Source organism: Danio rerio, chromosome 18 (assembly GCF_049306965.1).
Source record: "Danio rerio strain Tuebingen ecotype United States chromosome 18, GRCz12tu, whole genome shotgun sequence".
NCBI lineage: Eukaryota > Metazoa > Chordata > Actinopteri > Cypriniformes > Danionidae > Danio > Danio rerio.
Genome location: NC_133193.1, coordinates 22,287,380 through 22,311,368, shown reverse-complemented (window position 1 = coordinate 22,311,368; position 23,989 = coordinate 22,287,380). Strand labels below are relative to the sequence as shown.

General features: G+C 36.5%; 1 protein-coding gene across 3 annotated transcripts in view; it reads left to right on the top strand.

Moving 5' to 3' along the window:
* igf1ra (insulin-like growth factor 1a receptor) overlaps nt 1-23,989 on the top strand; it is a 166,259-nt gene that overhangs the window by 125,377 nt on the left and 16,893 nt on the right. For all 3 annotated transcript variants that reach the window (XM_073928786.1, XM_073928785.1, NM_152968.1), the window contains 12 exon segments: nt 728-864; nt 3,119-3,263; nt 4,900-5,108; nt 7,636-7,762; nt 7,858-8,093; nt 11,257-11,424; nt 12,606-12,810; nt 20,865-21,142; nt 21,337-21,479; nt 21,585-21,750; nt 23,603-23,705; nt 23,800-23,870. In XM_073928786.1, the coding sequence (XP_073784887.1) occupies nt 728-864; nt 3,119-3,263; nt 4,900-5,108; nt 7,636-7,762; nt 7,858-8,093; nt 11,257-11,424; nt 12,606-12,810; nt 20,865-21,142; nt 21,337-21,479; nt 21,585-21,750; nt 23,603-23,705; nt 23,800-23,870 (1,988 nt within the window).

Genomic DNA, 23,989 nt, shown 5'->3' with positions numbered 1-23,989 from the left:
CATCTGGGAACTTCTCACATACTGTTTTTTGAATGCTATCAATTAAGACATACTATTTGCCTCGCATACTGTTTTAAGCATACTACATAGTATGGAAGTATGCGATTTCGGACGCAGCTTATGTAAAAAATTAAATGTAGCTTCTTTTTTTGGAGTTTTGAAAAACATAAGAAATTATTAATGTGACATTTTTATTTATACTGTTGTATTAGAATCTACGAGCAGAAGGTTTAGACTGAGATTTATTTGTACTATTAAATATTCAAAACCCAGGCCTGTTCACTTTCAGATAGAAAAACACTAGAGAAATATGTGTTAAGACCAGATCTTGAACTTTTATTGAACACCTGCACATTTCAGCTGCAATATTAAGAGAAAACAAACAAAAGGACTTTTCTATGGAGCTTTTTTTACATACAGAGTCTGTTTTGTCTTTTAATGGAGCAGACCGGGTTTAATGATCCTCCTTTCACACAAATTCCAGGGTTCAAGCGAGGACTTGCACAAACACCTCATAAAGTAGTGACCTTGTGTTTGTCAAAAACAAGCTTTAAATATACTTGATGTTTTGCTGAGACACAATAATCATGTCACGTTTCACAAGCATTTGCCTGTCTCAAGTGCGTGTGTGTGTGTGTGTGTTTTTGCTTGTGTACATGCGTGTGTGTGTCTGTAATCTGTCCTTGACACTCTGTCTTTTCTCCTTCTCTGTCTGTGCCACCTGCAGTATGTTTTGCAGCGCGTGTGACGGCCTGTGCGATAAAGTCTGCGAATCTAAAACAATCGACTCTGTGGACGCGGCTCAATCACTGCAGGGCTGCACAGTCATCAAAGGCAACCTGCAAATCAACATCCGCCGGGGCAGTAAGTACCCTCACTCTCACCCGCTGATAAGGCCAGTTTCTCATCACATCACCAAGCCTTTTAATTATTATTTTATTCTGAGTATCCATAGTAATTGAAAACCTTAAAATTTAAATTGAGATTATATTTATATGTAATTCTATATATATATATATATATATATATATATATATATATATATATATATATATATATATATATATATATACATATATACATATATACATATATATATATATATATATATATATATATATATATATATATATATATATATATATATATGAGCAATATCACACTCGTAGCAGTGCGATGTGGCTGTATATCGGCACTGGTGGGAGACGTACGTTGCATGAGGTTGGAGGCCGAGTGCCTTTGGCCCAATCCCAATTCTACCCCTTAGCCCTTCTCCTTACCCCTTCCCTTCGTTTTGCGCATTCCCATGAAGTGGTAGGGATGTCCCAATTCTCTTTAGCTTGGAAGGCATAGGGCTAAGGGGAAAGGGTAAATACCCCTTCGAACAAAGATTTTTCTGATCCACACTCGAAGCCAAGGAGTACGAAAATTTCCCAGAATAGACTACAGTAGCTACAACGGCAGGATAGTTGCACCTGGAAGTAAGGAAATCCTTAAATTTGTATTTTTTTAATAAATTGTCATTGTTACAAATTTTTACAACAAACAAGCATATGTTTTAATATATTCATAAACACATTCGTATTTTACCACCATGCTTTAAAAAAAAAAACGCTAAATTTCGCTATCTATAATCTCTAATAATGACTCCTGTACAGTAAACCCACAATATACTGACACTCGATGACACTGGAATACCCTGTCAAAAAAGTCTAGTGGCTGCAATTAACCTTTTCACAGTGTCTGCTATAATGGTCAATGTTGTTTTTGATGTGCTTGAATCCAGTGATGAATATGGGCACAGTGCAAATACACAGTACAGTTATGATCTTATTGCCGCATTATATCGCTATGATAACATTATATGCCTTCAGTGATTCTTGAAGCTACAGTAAATACCAAAAAAATAACAAAACTAGAATAACTACAGCAGTCGCAATCATCTGATCACATATGAAGCAAGAGATTGCGATGACATATGATGACGTGTGCAGGTGCTGTAGTGCTGTTTCATTTTTTAGGGGTACATTTTGAAACCCTTCCTCTTCAAACTCGTTTTTAAGGGCCAAGGGGAAGGGGTAGGGGTACAAAAATAGAATTTGGATAGTGTCTTAGTGTCCAATGACGATATACAGCCACATCGCACTGCTATGAGTGCCATATTGCATTTATACAACAGTTCTACGGCATAATCGCATGTATAAAAAAGGAAATCAAACACGGAAAGTCTAAAAACCTCTTTGTTAGAGGAACTACTTTCTTCCGCCATTCCTTTACATCTGCAGCTGACGTCAGAAAATCGGAAACTGTTGCTCATTCACAAACGTCACTTTAGGGCTAGTATTTGAATGATTCTCTAGTGTAATGTCTTAAGTAATGACAAAACAAGTGATTTTACTGACATTTTAAGATTATAAGGCTGAACGGCATGAAATACCATCAGTCTACAGAGATTTCTCTCAGTATTCCTCTTTTACAATATTGCTATGGTATAAATACAGCACTACAACATACAAAAGAGAGAGATCGATTTAGAAAGTCAATTATCTGTTTAATAATGTTTTGATCAGCTGAAATTACACTGTATTTCTCTTATTGTGCTGTTTCTGACAACATCTTGTGGTTGAACATCGTCAACCATCATTGCTCAATGACAGGCTAATGGCCGCCAATGCGCTGTCTCTCAGAAATATTAAATATTTTGAAACAGGCACTATCCTTATGAATAAACTGGATAGTTGCAACCTAAACTAAAAATAGCCTCAAACGTGCATTATGTTGTCCAATAGCTGCAATATTAGTCAAACTGTAGAGTGTCCTCTGCTTGTTACTGTTTGTGGGTGGAGTAATACACAAAGGTAAGGGGTGAAGAGGCTGGACGTGTGCTGTTACTGTCAGAATATTGCACAGCTATCAGCCAATCAGATTTAAAAACCAGACAAAACTGTTGTATAAACAAATATAATCACTACAAAATTTGTATTTTCAATTATATAATTATTACTTTAAATTAAAACAGGTTATCAACATCCAGTAAGCATGAATGATTTAATTATTAAATGATTAGGAATTGAGGTGATTAATGTTATTGAGTGTCTCTTTGCCTCTGTTTCTTCAGATAACATTGCATCAGAGCTGGAGAGTTTCATGGGGCTGATCCAGACAGTGACTGGATATGTAAGGATCAAGCACACTCATACTCTGGGCTCTCTGTCCTTCCTCAAGAGCCTGCGATACATTGTTGGAGAAGAGCTTGTGGATAAGTAAGTAAACAGTTAAAGCACAGAACTATTGTGGTGACGTTTGGATGATTGATTGTGGACTGAGCAGAGCGGTGTCTGGAAAACAGGTGTCGTGTACATGATAAATGTCTCGCTCAACAGCAGATATTTGCTGGCCGGTTTCAATTGAAGATCATTTCATGGTTTGATCTATATGTTGATATAATTAAGAAGATATTTGACAGCTCTTTATCTCAGGGGTTGTGTTAGACTTTCTGCCATCAGCTATAATTATTTGTCTTTTTATTTTTATTTATTATACTTTTTTATCGCAATTAGTTGCATTGCATTTTTTGTCATGTGGAACAGATTTAAAACGAAAACAATCATTTAAGAGTTGGGTACCTTCCTCTATTTTTCTGTAGTAAGCCATTCATGTGAGCCCTGCAGTTGTAGTACAGTACTCAGACACACGCCAAATGCTTTCATTGGTTGAGACTTATGATGACGCAACCCCCAATCCCCCACCCATGTGACCCATGGTTTTTCTGTATGAATATATGACTTTTAAAATAATAATAATAGTAATAAAAACTCCATTAATGCATTATGAAAAATTGTTGGCTGTAATTAATTAATGTGTTAATGTGATACTAAAAGTTTAACTATTAATTAGTTATTAGCTTACAGAACAAGTTTTTAGTAGCGGAAAGCTAAAACTAAAATGTGACTGATTCTGAGTAAGCTAAATATGAACAACACAAATTGCACAATGTATTTTTATTTTCGGCGTTATTGACCGGGACTATGAACATTAATGATACAAAATCTACAATGTCCAGAATTAGCTATTGTACATATCAACAAAATATCTCAGGGTTGGTCATTTTAGTGAATATTCCTGATAGATATACAGTGGACCATCGGGTTATTGATCACATCACCTCCCTGACTAAAGCCCTTCTCCCCCGAGCACTCAGCTCGGCCGGCCAGCTCTATGAAGTGTCCTTGTGGTTCCAAACATCATTCACTTACTCATAATGATATATATATATATATATATATATATATATATATATATATATATTCAAGTCCTGATCGAGAGGTAACATCCCAGTCCTGATCAAGTCTGAAACCGTGTGGTCATCATGGCAAAGACAAAAGAAATTAGTTATTAGAAATTATTTATTAAAACTATTCTGTTTAAAAATGTGAAAATCTTCATTAAACCGGACTCTGTAAAAATAATACAAAATGTACAGAAGGGCTAATGGTTTTATATATTCTATATTTAATTATGATTGTTTTTTCTGTTCATCTTCTGTCAGATGTTTGCTCTCCTGGCGTAAGTTTTGTGGAGGATGTGTGAGGGAGGCTGTGGGAACTTTTGTGTTGTGATCTCACTAGGGTTGAGATTTGTCTCCAGAAATGCTTGTAAAGCGGCGCAGACATTCTCCGCGTTCCTGAGCTGTTCAGTGCAGCTGTAGAAATCATCTTAACCCTCTTCTGAGCCCTGATCTCCAATCGGGCTTTACTGAAATACAATCTGTGCACGTGCTTCAGTTGTTGTTTTCACACATACCGCATTCGTCATGTGTACAATCAGATCTGATCACTTTCATTCCATTCCATTTTTCTTATATTAATAATGATCTTTGTAAATGTTTGTGTGTTACAGTACATACGCATTCCATGCAGTGGACAATCACAACTTGCAGTATCTCTGGGACTGGACTCAGCACAATCTGACCATTAAAACGGGGAAACTATACTTTCGCTTCAATCCCAAGCTTTGCATGTCTGAGATCCGAAAAATGTGGGAGAAAACCAGCGTCAGGGAAAAGATGGCAGAGGACGATGTTCGTAGCAATGGAGAGCGAGCAAGTTGTGAGTAGACAAAGCTTTTCTCTCAATGACTAGAGGTGTAAATCTTTAGTGAAATAAAATGCAGTGTGTGAGGATTCAACAGTACAATGAGTCTTGATGGATCACAATGCTTCTTTGGTTCTTTTATTCATTTTAGTTATACACTAGAATAAGTTATCTGAGTCATTGCAGAGATGTATGGATGCAGTCATCCAAGCTCATGGGAGTCATACACAATATTCGTTCTTTTTCCACTGCACTATGACTTTAGATTCTGTACTGTACATTATTTCTGGTAGATGACAAGTCTTTTGTCTAAGCAAAGTCAGACCTTACTGTCTTAATTAAATAATTAAAAATCAAGGCATGATCATATTTTATTTTGGTAAAATAAGCGTAATCTAGAGGCCTTTGCCTTTCATATAGGCCACTTCTGATACTAAATGATCAACTAGAAGTCAAGCTATTATTTGTTGTTCCTAAAACTTTGATAGACGACTAAACTTTTGTCAGGTAGTGTATACATGCGGCAATTTAACATGTATTCGTATAGAGATATTGAATGAGTAAATGATTTCTTATTTACATTAGTTGTTTGATTCAATAGGAGTTCAAACGTCAATAGGAAAATCAAACGTCTAATATCAAATCAGATGTTTTTCATGATCACATACAGTGCTCAGCATAAATGAATACACCCTATTTCGAAAATAAATATATTTATATCCATTTCTCAGTGAAAATAGCCAATATATTTTGTAGCATTTGAACAAAACAGATTTATTAAACAGATTTATTTATTAAAATAATATTTTAGTTATTGAACATCCATAGAAATAGAAGGATAATACATTTAAAATCATGAAATATAAAAAAAAAATGTACAAAATTTGAACAAAATTGTGTATGTTTTGTGTCTCTTGATTCTTGCTATTTGAATAAAAATGTTTTTTCTATAATATATAAGTTTTGGTGTACTAATTGTGGATCATTTTTATAAATAATTTTGTTAGATAAGCTCCAAATTTGGCTTCAGCACTGACTCATCTAATGTATATGCACAAAAATATTATTGTAAAGCATCCTATAGAAAATATTAGTTTAAATCAGTGATTTGTGAGGGGTTTACTCATATATGCTGAGCGGTGTAATACATTACCAAATATAAAATCAAAGTAGATTTCAAATGTTATACATTTAAAACAATCTTTAAACGAATTGACGTTATAAACGAATATAAAATTGTTGGATTTTTATAATAACCTGTGAGTGTTTCTTCTAAACGAGCAATCTTCGTTTTCTTTCAGTCATATAATCAATAATAATAATCATTATCCACTTATGCCATTTATCATATTTGATCATTTCATTTTTATTGATGCTTTTATTCTTTCATTAGTTCAACTGCTAATCATTTATTGTTGAATTTAATTGACAATTAATAAAATTCTATTTTATTCTGATGTGTCTTGCTCTTCCAGTGCATGCTTGTATTCTAATCAGAAAATGTAATCTAATAATTGTGTGGTTTCAAGAGAGGACAATGTTGTCATTTTTTTCCATTGCTATTGTGCTTGTGCTAAAATAAGACTTGTCAGGTTTGTGTTGGTCAGATAAAGTCAGGACATTAAAATATACTAATTCCATAAACTCATTTATAATCATTATCATTACTGGGTTTTCTGACACTCAGGGTGTTCACTGGATTTTTACTGTCAGCTCCTTTGAAGTTTCAGTTTAGTTCTGGTACTACACGGCTACCAGACAAGACTTGCTGTTAATAGGTTTTGCATATTAGGCAACTTAGCTGACTGTTAGAACACTAGACAGAATGAATATTTTCGGACAGGACTTGCATTGTTTTTTAGACATTTTTTTAATCTTACATTATCAAAATATTAAGTCAGATTGCCTCTGCAAACACATAAAGCTAAAAATGACCTTAGAAGTACTGTAATTTTTTTTCTGAGCCATTTTTGTGATCACATTTAACCAATTTGCTCCAGTGTAATTTTTAGCACAGTAGGTGTAAAAAGTCACTTCTAAGAAAGTAAAATCTTCACACAAGACTGCTCAGTTCAAACCTGAACGTGTTCTTATAAATAAGTTTGATATTTCTATGCTGCGGAGTTTGTAATTGAGGTTTAAATGTCCAAATACATTTTACGGCCGTTTGAGTTGGTTGGTAGACGGCAGCGTTATCTCATTACTCAAGCCTTTTAAAATGCAGTTTGCTCCTCAGGTGTCCCGGTAGTCCTTCGCTATCTGCTTCCCTATTATGCCTTTGACAGATTTCCACATAGAGTGAATTTGCTCTGAAGAACAATGATAATGGCTTAGCCAATGCGCTCGTTTCTTCTTTTTTCCTGCAGAATGTAATTGCTCTGACTGTAGACTGGTGAGACATTAGCAGAAGTGCCTTTTCTAATACCACTTCAATTCCTAGAAGCTCATGAAAGATGGAAAGGCCGTGGCACAGTCTTACATTCAAGCTGAAGAACTCTTCGGGGTGCTTTTAGTTAAATCTCTCTTATGACCCCTCTTCTAGGTGAGAGTTATATTCTTAAGTTCAGATCCAACCACACTCAGAGTACTCGGATAAAGCTCACTTGGGAGCGATATCGACCGCCAGACTACAGAGACCTCATCAGCTTCATTGTGTATTACAAGGAGGCGTAAGTACCAGTTACTATTGTAAACCTATTTTTCACTTCCAGCTGGGATGGAGCGTTATATAAATGTATGTTTGTGTGTTGTTGTCTTGATGAAGACCATTCCAGAACATCACTGAATTCGATGGACAGGATGGGTGTGGCTCTAATAGCTGGAACATGGTGGATGTGGACCTTCCTCAGGAAAAATCGATAGATCCTGGAGTACTGCTGTCCCCCCTTAAACCCTGGACTCAGTATGCCATCTTTGTGAAGGCCGTCACTCTGGTTGTAGAGGACAAGCATGTTGGGGGAGCTAAGAGTGAGGTGGTCTACATCCGCACCAATGCATCAGGTTGGTTACACACTAGTTTCAAATACATTGAATTGCTCATTTGAGAATGCATTTTGAATTATTATTTGATCATTTGAGCGTTTGATTTATCACTTGGGTAGTTGTTTTGAAAGTTCAATTTATTATTTGATCTTTTTTGGCATTTTTCATTTTCATTTTGTTAGAGAAAAAACTTCCATATATATAAATACATAACAGTTAAATACAAATTTACAGTCCACATGCGCTAAGAGTTTCTTTTTGTAGAGCGAACTACTTAAATTCATTCATTTATTTTCTTTTCGGCTTGGTCCCTTTATTAATCTGGGGTCGCCACAGCAGAATGAACCACCAACTTATCCAGCACATGTTTTACAGCGGATGCCCTTCCAGACACAACCCATCACTGGGAAACATCCATACACATTCATTCACATACATACACTATGGACAATTTAGCTTACCCAACTCATCTGTACCACATGTTTTTGGACTTGTGGGGAAAAACCGGAGCACCCGGAGGAAACCCACGCGAACACAGAAAAACATGCAAACTCCACACAGGCGAATGTGCTACCCACTGCGCCACCACACCGCCCCCAACTAGGTAAATGTGATATGAAATTTACATTAAAAGGCTTTTAGCAGCATGGAAAGGAAAGCAAGGTAATTTTTTTACAGTAATTCCAATAATGTTTTTTTTCTTCAGAAGAAAGTCTTATTTGTTTTTATTTGGCTGGAATTAATGGATTTTTTAATTTGTTCGAAAACTATTATACTTTTAGTCCCCTTAAGAAATGTATTTTTCAATAATACAAAATCTACAAAGTCCAATTTTAGCTATTTTGCATATGAAGAAAACATTTTGAAGTTGGTCATTTCAGTGATTTTTCCTGACACTAAATAAATAAAAAATGTATAAATTTAAAATTGCTAATAATTTCAAATTACATTAACATTATCACAGTATTAGTTTGTTGTTGTTGTTGTTATTAATAATAATGACATTAATGTTATTATTGGTGTTACTATTATTTTTGTCATTGTTGTTAAAGTCTTTATTTGTTCGAGTAAGGAGGTCTGAGATTCAAAAATCAAAAGAAAATCGGTACACTGCCACTTTAGCTCTCAAAAAATTGTAATGTCACAATGTTTCGACCTGCATGGTCTTCATCAGGTTACACTTGGAGAAGTACAGCTCTACACATCACACCTGCAAACAATCACACCAATCAGCCAACAAGCCAGTAAACAAACACACATACACACATATACAACAATATACATATGACAATATGAGATGCAAACCTACAATTGCAAAAAAAGATTTCAAATAAAAATCTAAATTTAAACTTTCTCGAACAAAGTATTCAGTGTAAGAGACATAGTATTCAGCGTATAAATATAACGCATCACACCTGCAAAAAATAATCACATCAATCAACCAACAGGCCAGTAAATGTATGTATGCAATTGTATGTTTGCATCTCATATTGTCATATGTATATTGTTGTGTGTGTGCGTGTGCTTGTGCGTGTGCGTGCGTGTGTGTGTTTGTTCACTGGCTTGTTGTCTGATTGGGGTGATTGTTTGCTGGTGTAATGTGTAAAGCTGTACTGCTATTTCTTAAGGTTCTCCAATTGTATTGTTTAACCTGATGAAGACCATGTACAGTAGGTCAGAACGCTGTGACATAAAAAAATGTTTTGAGAGCTAAAGTGGCAGTGTAAAGTGGTGATTTTCTTCTGATATTTTGCTAATGTGTTTGTTTTTGATCAAGCACCTGCCTTTGAGGATCCTAGATGAGCTCACATTTCTATTTCAAGGTCTGAGATTAACTTAACTTAAAGTAACAAGTTGGCAGAACCTTTTTGGGTGAAGAGAATTTTGATTTAGGTTAGGTAAACATGTTTAATGTAGTTGTAAAGACATTTTTACAGTTTTTTTCTTAACCAACAAAAAAAAACAGGTAATTTAAACTTTTTTCAAGTTGGGTTTTTACAGTGCTCCATGATCCACAAAGTAAAAAAAAAAACGGGGAAAAATATATTTTAATGCTGTAATTGAATGTTAATTATCAAAACAGAATGTCTAAAACAATATTAGACCCTTGTGAAATTTTTGGTTTCCTGATTTCATTTTTTTGGTTTATGTTTTATATGATTTGCCAGATTTTCTTGATTATAACTCCCAATGAATCAAAGCTGTTTTGTTGAAAGAAAACAACATTTGATTTATTAGTCGCACTTTACGATAAGGTTTCATTAGTTAATGTTGGTTAAGCTATTTACTGATATGAACTTATTAAAAACAATACTCGTACAGCATTTATTAACCATATGTCAATATTTACTAATGCATTATTAAAATCCAAATTTATGATTGTTAACAATAGTTCATGCATTAACATGAACTAACGATGAACAACTTAATTACCATTAACTAACGTTGACTAACATGTATAAGTACTGCAATAAATGTATTGTTTATTGTTTGTTCATGTTAGTAAATGCTTTAGCTAACACTAAAACAACCTTACTGTACTGTGTTACCAGTCATAAATATGTAAAATTAGCCCTTAATAAGATAAAAGGTTTAAAAAAAATTATCAAGATGTATTTTTATTGGTTCAGAAATTATACTGTCATTCACTATAAGCAACCTTTTTTATGAAAATGTTAAGCATGAACTATTGAATTTAAAGGTGAAGCAGAAAGTAGCACTGTAGTTATGTCGCATATAAGTTTCAGAAGAAAAAAAAAATGGTAATACACGAATATTATGGGAAACAATAATAACCAAATAACGCTTAAAATGTTAAATAAAATGTCAACAATCCTCTTTTTTTAGGCAAACATTTTTCATTTAAAGCATCGAAGAAAAATAGTTTGACATTACCTTTTTTTGTTTTATTCTTACTGCAAAAAATATATATTCTGTTTAGTCTAATATTAACAGATATTGGTCCATGATAAAGTGTTCTGTATAGCTGCAATTTTAATTTCTTTATCCTCATTTGTCCAACTTTCATGCCAGAGAGAGTTCAGCCAACTGTGAACTCCGAACATAAAGTAAATTCATTTTTAAGACTCAATTTTAAGACTGGATCATAAGTCCCTACAAAATTCTATGTCCAATCAACAATATGACTTTTTATCCCAACTAATATCTTGATAATCCACAGCGCCGTCAATGCCCCTTGATGCCCGTGCATATGCCAACTCCTCTTCATCCCTGATGGTGAAGTGGTCTCCTCCTATCGCTCCCAACGGAAACAAAACATTCTACTTTCTCCGTTGGCAGCAGCAGGCAGAAGATGGTGAACTCTACCAGCATAACTACTGCTCTAAAGGTGAGTGCTCATTTGGCCAATGATATTCCAAAAGTAAATTCTTACAGTAGTTACTGTAAAGTAGAGCTGCACAATTAATCAAAAAAAGATCGCGATCTCGATTCGACCCCCTAGCCGATCTTAATTCAGCATTTCTATGATTCTGCCAATCTTATTTTCAAGTTCAGGAGAGAAGCGGCTGCACGAGTCTTTTCATTGTTTCACATACATTGCTCAGTGACATGGACACCTAAAAATTCACCTAAAATGACATTTTTGTCTTCATAAAATGCTGTATTCGCGGCTGGGAAGTCACACGTGAATCACACAGCTGCTGACCGTGAGCTGTTATCGCAGAGAGGGCGGGCGCACCCTACTTAATGATAGACGCACGCTTGTCTACTTTAGCGAACAGAACCTGCATAGGCTGTGAGTAACGGGTAATAAAGTTGTAAATAATATTCAGTTAGTGGCACAGAGTGATCTTTTGAGAGCCGCGCTCGAAGTATGAACAGCACTTTGCAGTGAAAATGAAACCGAAAGCGTGCACATCATTTAAATAATCATACCGCATTTTAGAGTTATGACTGCGACAAGCATTTGATATGTTTTTTCTTTCATAGCAAACACAGAATTGTGCACGAAAATAAATGTTTACAGTGTCAGTATAACTACTCTGGCCTATATAATGTTGATTTTACCAGTGAATAAAATGGTCTAATAATGTTGTCAATGACAGAATGCAAGCATAGGCCTGTATCTCAAACATAATTCACATCAGAATTAATATAAGTAGAATAGAATTATTTATAGAAACCAGTAGACCTACACATAATATTATTGTTTTTTTACCATATATTTGAGAAAAAACAAGAATAATTGCTGACTCATATTAACCTTTATTTTACATCTACAGAATTGTGAGGAAATCGGGATCTTTGTTTTAAGCAAAAAAAATTGCGATTCTCATTTTAGACAGAATCGTGCAGCTCTACTGTACAGTTAATCGTATTATTATTATTATTATTATTATTATTGTTATTGTTATTATTATTACATTATATTGTAACTGTTCAACTGGGACTGTCCAATGCCACATTTGAATAGCTGTATTAAAGGGAACTGTATTTATGAAAGATTTGTATGTGTATTGCTTCCGTTTGTTCAGTCAGCTCAGTCTGTGTGATTGTTTTCCATTACAGAGCTTAAGATCCCAATCCGGATCTCGGCCACATCTTTGTCAGACATGGAGGGCGAGACAAAGCCCACAAAATCAGATGTTGCCGGGGGTGAGAAGGGTTGCTGCCCCTGCCCAAAAACCAAGGAGGACCTGAAGGCAGAAGCTGAAGACCGATCCTACCGCAAAGTCTTTGAGAACTTCCTGCACAACTCTATTTTCACACCCAGGTACAGTATATGCAAGAATGAAGTTCCTAGAGGGTGTCAAGGACAGTATGCTACAGGTCTATTTGGTTTAGTTGCTATTTCAAAGCATTTATAGTTCAAATGTTTGATCTTAAAGAAATATGTAGCATTTAATACAATGCAATCACTACCATGCAAATTTTGAGATGTTTATCCTTTTCTTGGGAAAAACCTAGGAAAGCCTAATGAAAGTAAAGCAGACCAACCTGTAAACATTTAAATGCTTTCTTTTATAGTGCATTTATAGCACATAGAATGCATAAACATGATTTTTGGCCGTAAGCGGAACATGTGTGTTTAAATTTCCTTTGTAGAGCAGATGCTTATGTGGTTAAATGCGTACAAACAGCCACAAAAGACCATCTTCTATGTGCCTACTGAATTAAATATGGCAGGATGTGTACTGTATATAGACCAAATTCACCCCCTTTTTTTTACTTGTATAAAATAAGAAAGTTTTTTTCATTTATTTTCATTTTAAGTGCCTCGCCTAAATCTGTTTGATGAACTGCCAAGTAATACACATTAGCACAAATGCTGTTGTTTGAACTTGCTTGGATATTTCCGTTCGATAAACCACTTTGGTACTGCATTGATTCGCCAGATTTATAAATCTAGAGTTCTGATGGAAAACTACTGGAAAGGTTCGGTGGGAACAGCGGCTGGGTAACTCCCATCACTTTCTGCCACAGTTTACAACAGTGGTCTGAAGCCCTTAATTTCTTCAGTCTTCCTGGAGAGCGATTATCAAAGCGGGTCTGAGCTCATAGTCTTGAGGCGGCTTGATTTCATGGAATCAAAACCAGAATTCTGGAGGTCGGACCGAGACCTAATTATTTCGACATGGAGCTGACAAGATCAGAACATGAGGTTTTGGGAAGGGGTCGGTGCCAGCAGCGGAGGCTGGAGCAGACTCAGATGGCGAGGGGGGGAAAGGTAGGGAAATCCAGGCCTGTGTGGCCACGATGTTTGTTGCTGGGGCGACGGTGGCGGTTGCATATTAAGATTTCAGCAGGCTGTAATTTGGGATGCACAAACAGACGCAGACTGGATTAATGAGACTGGAAAGCAGCCGCCGGCTGAGGGCTCGCTCCATGTTAGGCTTTTGTTTGGAAAACGAGGAGTGACGTCTGCATTGTGTTATTTGTTTACCTTGCTTGTGGCATCGGATGTTTTCTTGTCTCATGCGGGCAAAGAATGGCACACAGGAATCAGTTCAGGTTTACTAATAGCACATGCTTTCAAAGTTTCCGAGGGTTCCTTCAGGACATCTTTCAATCAGAGGTTTTTGGGGGTTGTTTATTTGGTTGCAAGTAAGTGTGTGTGTGTGTGTGTGTGTGTGTGTGTGTGTTTTGGGGTGGGCTGGGGTTTTGAGTCATGAGTATTGATGCGCAAATTGATGTCGCCAAACATCTTCTACCACTTAGCTTCCCCAAACTTCTGTTTTAGGACCTCTATTTTCATCAAGGTAATGGTTTGCAGTTCACTCCGGGACAATATGATGCTCCCGTTTCTAATCGATAGAAAACAGACTTTTTAAATGTAAATATGCTTTCCCAAAGTAACAGGACTCTCATGAAGCATTCTTTTCTCCATTACTGATGACTTTATGTTTCCATCTTGACCTCAGGCAGCCAAAGGACTTGAGCCTCCTCCCTTTCTTTTGATTTGGAGGTTGGGCGAAAGGGTGGTCACTCACATTAATTCATCATGACGTCAGATTGACATTATACCCCAACATCATGGGGACATTGCATTTTGTTTGGAAATGAAAATTGGGTTGACGTCAGAACTCAACGTCAGGCTGACGTCAATGTTCAACTTCCAACCTAAAATCAACCACATATCAATATCTAATCAGGGTTCAACGTTAAGGTTTTTTTCTGTTGGCCCGATTGGCCCAGGGGTTCAGATTTTTACTTGCCCTGTCAATATTTTCTCTGGCCCCACCAAAAAAAAAAGGTAAAGTTAATAACTGTTTCTAAGCCACGTTTTAAATATTGTGTCAAAAATGTGTTTGAATCTAGAATTTAAAAGAATTTAAAATGTTAATAAATGTATAATGAGCAAATTGACGCGTTGTACCCACGTCAATGTCTGTTTCCAAGATGTCTTTTTAGCCTCATAATTTGATGTTAGCGTCACTTCACTGTGCTGGTTTTTACCATGTTACAAAAAACGACATGCTCACAACATCCAATCAGATAAGAGAAACCGAAATAGCAATATGGTGTTTATGACATCACAGAGAGGGCAGCATTTAAAGGCTTAAAAGCACAAATTGTTTCTCGATTCTAAGACTGCATTCATACGCAATTGACAAATAGTCACAGGCAAATTGAACTTTTCTGACTAGGCAGCACAGATCAGGCCAGTAACAATCCTATCTACTGTCCCGAGCGCCTCGCATGCAGTCCTTATTGTTGAGTCCTGCTAATGATGTTACAAATTGATGTAGTGTGGATGTTACCAATGTGACGTCTATTGTTTTGGTTGCCATACCTTACGAGTAAATGTCAGTTTTTGGCTTAAGATGTTGGCTCGACGTTAGCTCACTTTCCAATAAATTCCAACCTAAAATCAACCAAATATTAATGTCATTCGATGTCGTTATTGGACGTCAAAATAACATTGTCCTTAGATGCTGGCTAGACATTGAATTTTGGTCGCCAGACGTTACGACCTAAATCTAACTTAATACTAACGTCTTATGACGTTGTGTGCCTGCTGGGTCACTAAGGCTTTTCAAGCTAGTGTTTTCAAATATCTTCTGAATTTATCATATCCACACTAAAACATCTAAAAAAGCTTATGCTTGTGTACTGCAAAACTGGTTTACTTTTTGCCTCTTTGAAACACTGGACAGACAATGAGGTAGTGTTGTTAATTGAGAGTGAAAATATAGACTTGGAAACATGCTAAAACAAAAAAAGCGAAATATTTGATCTGTTTGAAGAACACGTCATCAGCTTAACTTCACAGTAAGGACAATCTCACAGAACTCATAACAACAACAACAACACCGAAAGCAATCAGGCTTAACCACAGACACATGACATAACTAAAAATGCATTGTTTTTGAAAGGCTCTGTTTTCACACTCCACACTACAATACGAAAATGGCATTTTCAGAGTTATCCACTGCAAAGAGCATTTACATAGAGTTCTGCATTCCTTGACAAAAACAAAAATCTCATACACAAGGCTAAAATGGAGAGAAAAATATGTGTTGCTCCACAGACATAAACAGTCCAAATACACTCTGTTTCTGTTCACACAGTGCAGATGTTTAGACCAAACATGTCCTCTAGATGCAGATGTCTCTAGTCCATCTGTGTTTATCTGCAGTTGAGTACACTTTGAAAGCTGTGCACGAGGAAAGTGGCCTCCTAATCCATTCAAGTCTGAGAAAAAAGTGGAGATGCTAAACCCTTGGGTGAAGCCGGATATGTTTTTCCATTCAACGGTCGTCTCTCTGTTCTCTTCCTCCCGTCCGCTCCGTCTCTCCCTCCTTCCTTAGACGTGCTCTTTGTTTGCTTTGGAGTGTCCGGCTCCCAGGAAATGTACAGCAGACCTACGTGGAATGTTAATGAAGTCCAAAGGAGGATCTTCTAGAGAGGTGTGGACGTGTCTTCTCTTCTTTCAAACTCCCACACAGCCGATCGGGCATGTATAACGGAAGTGGACTCGTTCTTGAGCCTTTTGCTTTGGTAGACTTGAATTTCTTCCAGGCAGCAGTTAAAGATTGACACGTACACCTGGGAAAAGGAAGACTGGATGTGCTGCTGTCAGTGCTGCTAGGTCAACACCTGCTGTCACAACTTATCATCTGAGTTTTGCAGGTGTTAAATCTCCCCTCAGGGCTCAGTGTGTCTCTTTTCTTCTTAATGTAAGACTGACCTTTTCCTAGTTAGCAGTCTATGCCAAAAGCATTTAGGTTAAAATCAGTGCTAATGGCTGTAGACAGTCACAACAGTGAGTTTGGTTGGGTTAAAGGTTACAAAGGAGGATTTACTAATTGTTATATATGGGTATTTCTTTCTGGTAGTTGTAGTCATCGATCAAGGCCTTGATTTGATTTGATCTTCCACTGTAAACACTCTCAAGGGTGATCTGAATTCCTAGTTAGTGAGTATTAAAATTGTCCAGTTGCTTCCAAAATTCCCAATCATAAATCATGGAACGCTATTCACTGGAAGTGACATGGAATGTGGTTAGGGTTGATTTGATTGCTCATCCCTACAGCATTCTGAGTTGGCTTTTATTAAAAGTTTCCACTCTCACACATATACAAGAGCAAACACACACAAATATCTTCTCTCATTACTGTCAGTCTTCTGTTGATTAATTCAAGTTGGCAGAATAAGGCTTATAGTAGTGTTTAAACTTTCATAATCGTCTGTGATTCAAGTTTGTAATTGCTTGTAAATTGTCTTCTTGACGATTATTGAATTGGACACTCAAACACTTTCTAACTGCATGCCATGGGAAAAACACCTGCCGTTGCACTCAGGGAGCAAAACACTTGGCTTTTTTTTGGCACATGCAACAGGATGTCTTTAAGATTAGACCCTGATTCATCCCAGTTGAGGGACAGTATGACCAATATTATTATTAAAGTATTTAGTGTACAGTTTTTATGAAAGATGTGAGATTTTATTTTACAAAAATACATTGTTTTAAATGATAAATGTAATTTAATTGAAGAAGACTTGTGGATAAATCAAAACAAATGAGCATGAACACAAACAATAAAACTTAAAAAAAAATTTTTTGTCATATTTGCAACACTCGAAAAGTAATATCATGTGACCTATCAAGTGTTCTGCAAATGTGACACTGTTCATCAATATACATCCACAAACATCTGAAACAACTCAATCAACAACCAGCTACTACACCTACAGTAAATACTTTGATGCTACTTTACCTCCGGGCTTTTTTACTTTATTATTTGAGTACAGTGAACTCATTATCATGTTCAAGAAACCAGTCTGAGCTAGAAGTAACCATCAGAAGATGGGTACACTGTGGTCATAAAGAAATGGATATGGTCAGCAACAATACACAGATAGGCTGTGGCGTTGACATGATGCTTAATTGGTACTAATGGGCCCAAAGTGTGCCAAGAAAATATCTCCCACACCATTACACCACCACCACCAGCCTGAACTGTTAATACAAGGCAGGATGGATCCATGGTTTCATGTTGTTGACATCAAATTCTGACCCGACCATTAGAATGTCGCAGCAGAAATCAAGACTCATCAGACCAGGCAATGTTTTTCCAATCTTCTATTGTCCAATTTTGGTAAGCCTGTGCGAATCGTAACCTCAGTGTCCTGTTCTTAGCTGACAGGAGTGACACCTGGTGTAGTGTTCTGCTGCTGTAGCGCATCTGCCTCAAGGTTGGACATGTTGTACATTTAGAGATGCTCTTCTGCACACCTAAGTTGTAACGAGTGGTTATTTCAGTTACTGTTGTCTTTCCATCAGCTCGAACAAATCTGGCCATTTTCCTGTGACCTCTAGCATTAACAAGGCATTTGCGCCCACAGAACTGCCTCTCACTGGATATTTTCTCTTTTTTTTTGGACCATTCTCTGTAAACCCTAGAGATGGTTGTGCATGAAAATCCCAGTAGATCAGCAGTTTCTGAAATACTCAAACTAGTTTGTCTGGCAACAATTATGCCACATTCAAAGTCACTTAAATCATCTTTCTTTCTCATTCTGATGCTCGGTTGCTTGGTGCAGCAGATCGTCTTGACCTTGTCTACATGCCTAAATGCATTGAGTTGCTGCCATGTGATTGGCTGATTAGAGATTTGCGTTAACAGCAGTTGGGCAGGTGTACCTAATAAAGTGGCCGGTTAGTGTTCATCTAAATGCTACATCAGATTCATCTTTAGTGTTTTCTCTGCAGTACATTCAGTGAAGTTATTTAAAGAATTTTGTGGTAAAATTGGAAGCTGTCAGACTAATACTTTTAATAATCAGCCAAGCATCCACAATTATTGGTTGTCATGTCTTCAAAACACTCGATTACAATTAGTTACAATTCCCAACCCATTTTTTTTCTTCATACAAAAGCTCAAATGTGTCTGTCTCCACTTTTCTTGTCAGTCTATGTGTGACACATCATGTCTTTTCCTCTCTTGTACCTGACACACTGGGCTTCATCTCAAACCATCCTGTCTTTCCCGTCTGTGTTGGATGTTTGGTCTGACTATTGACATTTTTACAGAGATCCAGAGCGAGCAAATCGTTACGCGTCTCCTAAAAGTGGCTCTAGGTAAGGCAGTCATTTCTGTGCAGTGGCAGTGGGTCTGCTGGCGTCTGGTAAGCTCTTGTGGTTGCTGCTGACTGCATGCGTTTAGTAGCGTCAGGGTTGACCTGTTGCCAGAGCCTTCGTTTGCTTATCTCCTCATGCACCGTCTCTGCCGTCAGAGGAAGTCGCTCATATCATGATTATGGATGTTCGATGTGCGTTCTAGATATGCCTTCCCATTTCATTCACATCTGCAGAAACTGCTTCCCTTGCAAATATATTTTTAGGTTAAGCAGTTATAGTGAATATGAATACCCGCAGGTTTTAGAACTGGACAGGAGAAAAAAAATCTAAATGAGAGCAAAGAGAGAGTTAACAGTTCTTCGAAACACGCTCTCCTTTTATTTCAAATCTACCACATTTCCACGAGGGATCCGTCCCAGCCCAGCAGGATACAGAGCAGTCATAAGAATTTAAAAGATCTCATCACTCAGGATGATAAATGATGTATAAGATCCAGAAGAGCTGTAGGTTGTAGAGTAATGCCAGTTTTTGTCTGTGCTGCTAAGAGGTCTGTTAGTAGGACATTAGAAAATCAAGCCTGCGTGTTTAAGGAAGTGGTGTGTGTTGTAGAGTAATCGTGCGCAGTAATTGGCTTGTATGCTTTTAAACCAGCGCAGAATTTTCACAGTCCTGGCACTTATTGTCGTTCACCTCTTCCTTTTCCTCATTTTCTGCTTCCTTTTTTTTTTTTTTTTTTTTTTTTTACAAATTACATTTTTTCTTTTATCTTTGTCTTTTTTGTCTTTTTCCATTTTCCACTTTTTTTTCTTTTCCTAATTTTTGCTCTTTTTCCTCTTTCATTTTTACCTCCTTTTTCATTTTCTCTTCATTCCTTGATTTCATTCATTCATTCCTTTGTATCACTGTTGTTACTTTTCCCCCATTTACTCTAGTTATTTTTCTTTCTTTTTTTATTGTTCAGTTATTTTATTTACAGCAGGGAAAATAAGTATTGAACATGACATGTTTTTTTTTGGGAATTATATTTCTAAAGGAGCTGCTGATATGGAACTGAACCAGATTTTGTTAAAAACCCAAGAACCCTGTGGGTCTCGTCTATCAAATCTGATCTTTATTTTGTATTTTCTATTGGATTTAAGTCAGGTGATGGGCTGGGCCATTCTACAGCTTGATTTTCTTTCTCTGAAAGCATTTGAGAGTTTTCTTGGCTGTGTTTTGGATCATTGTCTTGCTTAAATGTCCACCCTGGTTTCATCTTCATCATCCTGCTAATGTAGATGTTGGACTGAAGCAGCTAATATTAATTTACACTGGCCAAGGGCAGCGGTATTGCTGAAGAACTACTGGGAGATTTTAGCTGCTGTCTGGGCTTTCACTGCCATTCTACACCTCCCTTTCTTCATGTGTTCAATAGTTTTTCCCTGCGTCATTTCATTATATTATGCATAACTTAATTTGTAAACTAATATGATTTGTTTTCTTTGAATATATGGATTTCTTTGGTTGTTATCAACATCTGGGGAAAATTTCAAGTCAACAGCACCTTTAGAAATATGTTTTCTGAGAAAAATTGTGACATGTTCAATACTTATTTTCCCCGCTGTAACTGTGGCATTTGGTTATTTTACACTTCCTTTATATTGAATTTCTATTTAATTTCCCCTTTTTTCAAACTTTCCTTTTCCTTTTCATCTTCCTCTGCGCATCTCCACTTCCTCTAACTCTTTTGCACCCCATTTCAGACCTCCAGACAGGAAGCGTCGAGACTTGATGGGAGTGGCCAACAGCACACTAGTGTCGGGTGTGAGCAGGAACATCTCAGTTCTGGAGAGTAACATCACTCAGCCAGAGCTGCCAGAAAAAGAGTACCCGTTCTCTGAAGGCAAAGTCCACACAGAGTTCATGGAGATACACAACCTTCGGCCCTTCACCGTCTACCGCATTGACATCCACGCCTGCAACTATGAAGTCCACCGGTGCAGTGCTGCGGCCTTTGTGTTCTCCAGAACCAAACCGGCAGGTCAGCAAAAACCAACAAACCAAATCACTGCATATTCAGGCCAGTGAAATATTAATATCCACTGTGCCTACAGCATGATTTTTGGATTAGTTTTCCTGTTCATGTTAGCGGCAATTAAGCCTGAATGCAATCTAAACCTTATTGAATTACTATAAGAAAGCACTGGCCTTGAGCATACTTATGTTCTTCTACAGATAAAGCGGATGATATTCCCGGCTCTGTGACTCAGGAGAGGGATGAGAAGGGAGAAGGAATAGTGCTTCTGCGGTGGCCTGAACCTCTTCACCCCAACGGACTGATCCTCATGTATGAGATCAAATATCGTCTGGGAACTGAGGTTAGTGTGACAACTAACTCGTACACCATTAAGAAATAGTTATAACCAAAGCCAAAGCCACAAACCAACTGACTGAGGATGTATGTCTGCGTGTGTGTGTTTCAGGCTGAGAAGCATGAATGTGTATCACGACAGCAGTACAAAGTTCTGCGAGGAGCTCAGCTTAGCAATTTGGCCTCTGGAAATTATTCAGCTCGAGTCAGAGCCACTTCTCTGGCTGGAAACGGGTCTTGGACTGAACCAGTGTCCTTCTACGTGCCACCCCCTAAACGTAAGAAATGCACCCATAGGCCTACTTGTAGGATAAGTGTTTGTCAAGAAAATAATAACGATAGTTGTAGGGCTGCACAATGTATCGTTTCAGCATCAATATTGTAATGTGCACATTCGCAATAGTCACATCGCATGATATGCATTGTTCATTCTGAATTATTAGAAATATAAGCTACGGAATCGTAGTTAATTACTGTATTTATACAGGATTTATGCAAAAACGGAAACAAAAATGTTTTTCTTACTTACAATTACAATTACAAAAGTCTTGTTTCTAGTGTAAATATTTACATCCCAAATCAAAAAAAACTTTTTTTTTTACCCCACTGGCAGATAAGTTTACTTGTTTTAAAAAAAAAAAACTCTTAATTTTGACTTGTTTCTTCTGAAATTGAAAATAATAATAAATAATAATAAATAATACAATACAATACAATAATACAATAATATTTAACTTTTTAAAAGATTTTTTTGTGATTTGGACTAGAAACAAGACTAAGCACCGTAAGAAATGCATTTTTTTTTTTTGCTTTGTAGATTATACAGTTAATGTACCTGAGTACTGTTAAACTCCACAGAAATAGTGTTCAAATGGTGCTATTCAAACTATCTTGTGAAACTGTATTCATATCGCAATATTTATCGCAGAAAAATAAAGTATCCCAATATCAGCTTTTTCTAATATCGTGCAGCCTCCGATAGCCTAGTGGTCAAAATTTGTATTTTCTATTGGATTCAAGTCAGGTGATTGGCTGGGCCATTCTACAGCTTGATTTTCTTTCTCTAAGACTATTTGGGAGTTTCCTTGGCTATGCTTTGGATCATTGTCTTGCTGAAATGTCCACCCTGGTTTCATCTTTATCATCCTGATAATGCAGTTGTTGGACTGAATCAGCTAATATTAATTTACAATGACGAAAGGTCATCAGTAATTTACAATGACAGAGGGTGGCTGAATAACTACTGAGAGATTTCAGCTGCTGTCTGGTCTTTCACTGCCTTTCTTCAGCTCCTTTTCTTCATGTGTTTAATGCTTTTTATTTATATATTTTTTAACTTGTCGGCGCAAAAGCCTATTGGTTAGTGCGCTGGCATATGGTGCAGTAGCACGTCAGGGCGTCCTGAGTTTGAATCCTGGTTCGTGGACATTTCCCTACCCCCCCTCTCTCTCTCCAACTTTGCTTCCTGTCTCAATACTGTTCCATCTAATAAAGGCAAAAAGGCCAAAAAAATTACACATAACTTAATTTGTAAACTAATAAGACTTTTTTCTTTTGTATATATGGATGTCTTTGGTAGTTTCTAACATCCAAATTTCAAGTCAGTGGCACTTTTAGAAGAAAATGGTGATGTTATCAATACTTATTTTCCCCGCTATATTTAAAATTATATTATATATATATATATATATATATATATATATATATATATATATATATATATATATATATATATATATATATATATAATTATTATTATTTTATTTTTTTAACTCTTTGTTAAGAACAAGGGCTGGCAAAAGATTTTACGTTTACACAATAAAAGTTTTTATACATCATATAGTTACCATTATAAAATATAGTAGTCTAAAAGATTAGTTTAAATGAACAGTTGGCTTTCTGGTTTCACTCAGAAGCAAAAATCTACCCACAAATTTCAAAGAAAGAGATATTTGACATTTATTGTGATAATAATCAATATTGACTGATATGGGGAAAATGTAAAGTTGTTTTGACCATATCGTCTAGCCCTAAGAAAATGCTTACTGATGACTCTCTTTAAAGGAATGCTTGTGATGCAAGGCATTCAGTCTAATGTTTTGTTTATCTTTCTGTCCTTCTCTCTTACAGGGAATTATGATAATGCCTTCTACGTGGCCATCATTATCCCTGTTATAGTACTACTTTTGCTACTCTTCGTGATCGTAGCTGTCATCATTGTGACCAAAAAGAGGTTGATGTCCCAGCTATTAAATACGAGACTTCTTTTTTTACTTCCACTGTCTAGTACTGTTTTTTATTGTGTTTTTATGCATGCTTCTTTTCAGGAATAGTGACAGGATAGGAAATGGTGTGCTGTATGCTTCTGTGAACCCCGAGTACTTCAGTCCATTTGAAAGTGAGTATTAGGTTTATAAACCAGGTTGTGTTGCATTTCAAATAACTTTCTTAACTAAGAGTATTTTAGCTGTTTTTAATCCAAACTAATACAAAGACAGTGCCTGATTTCCTGTTTTA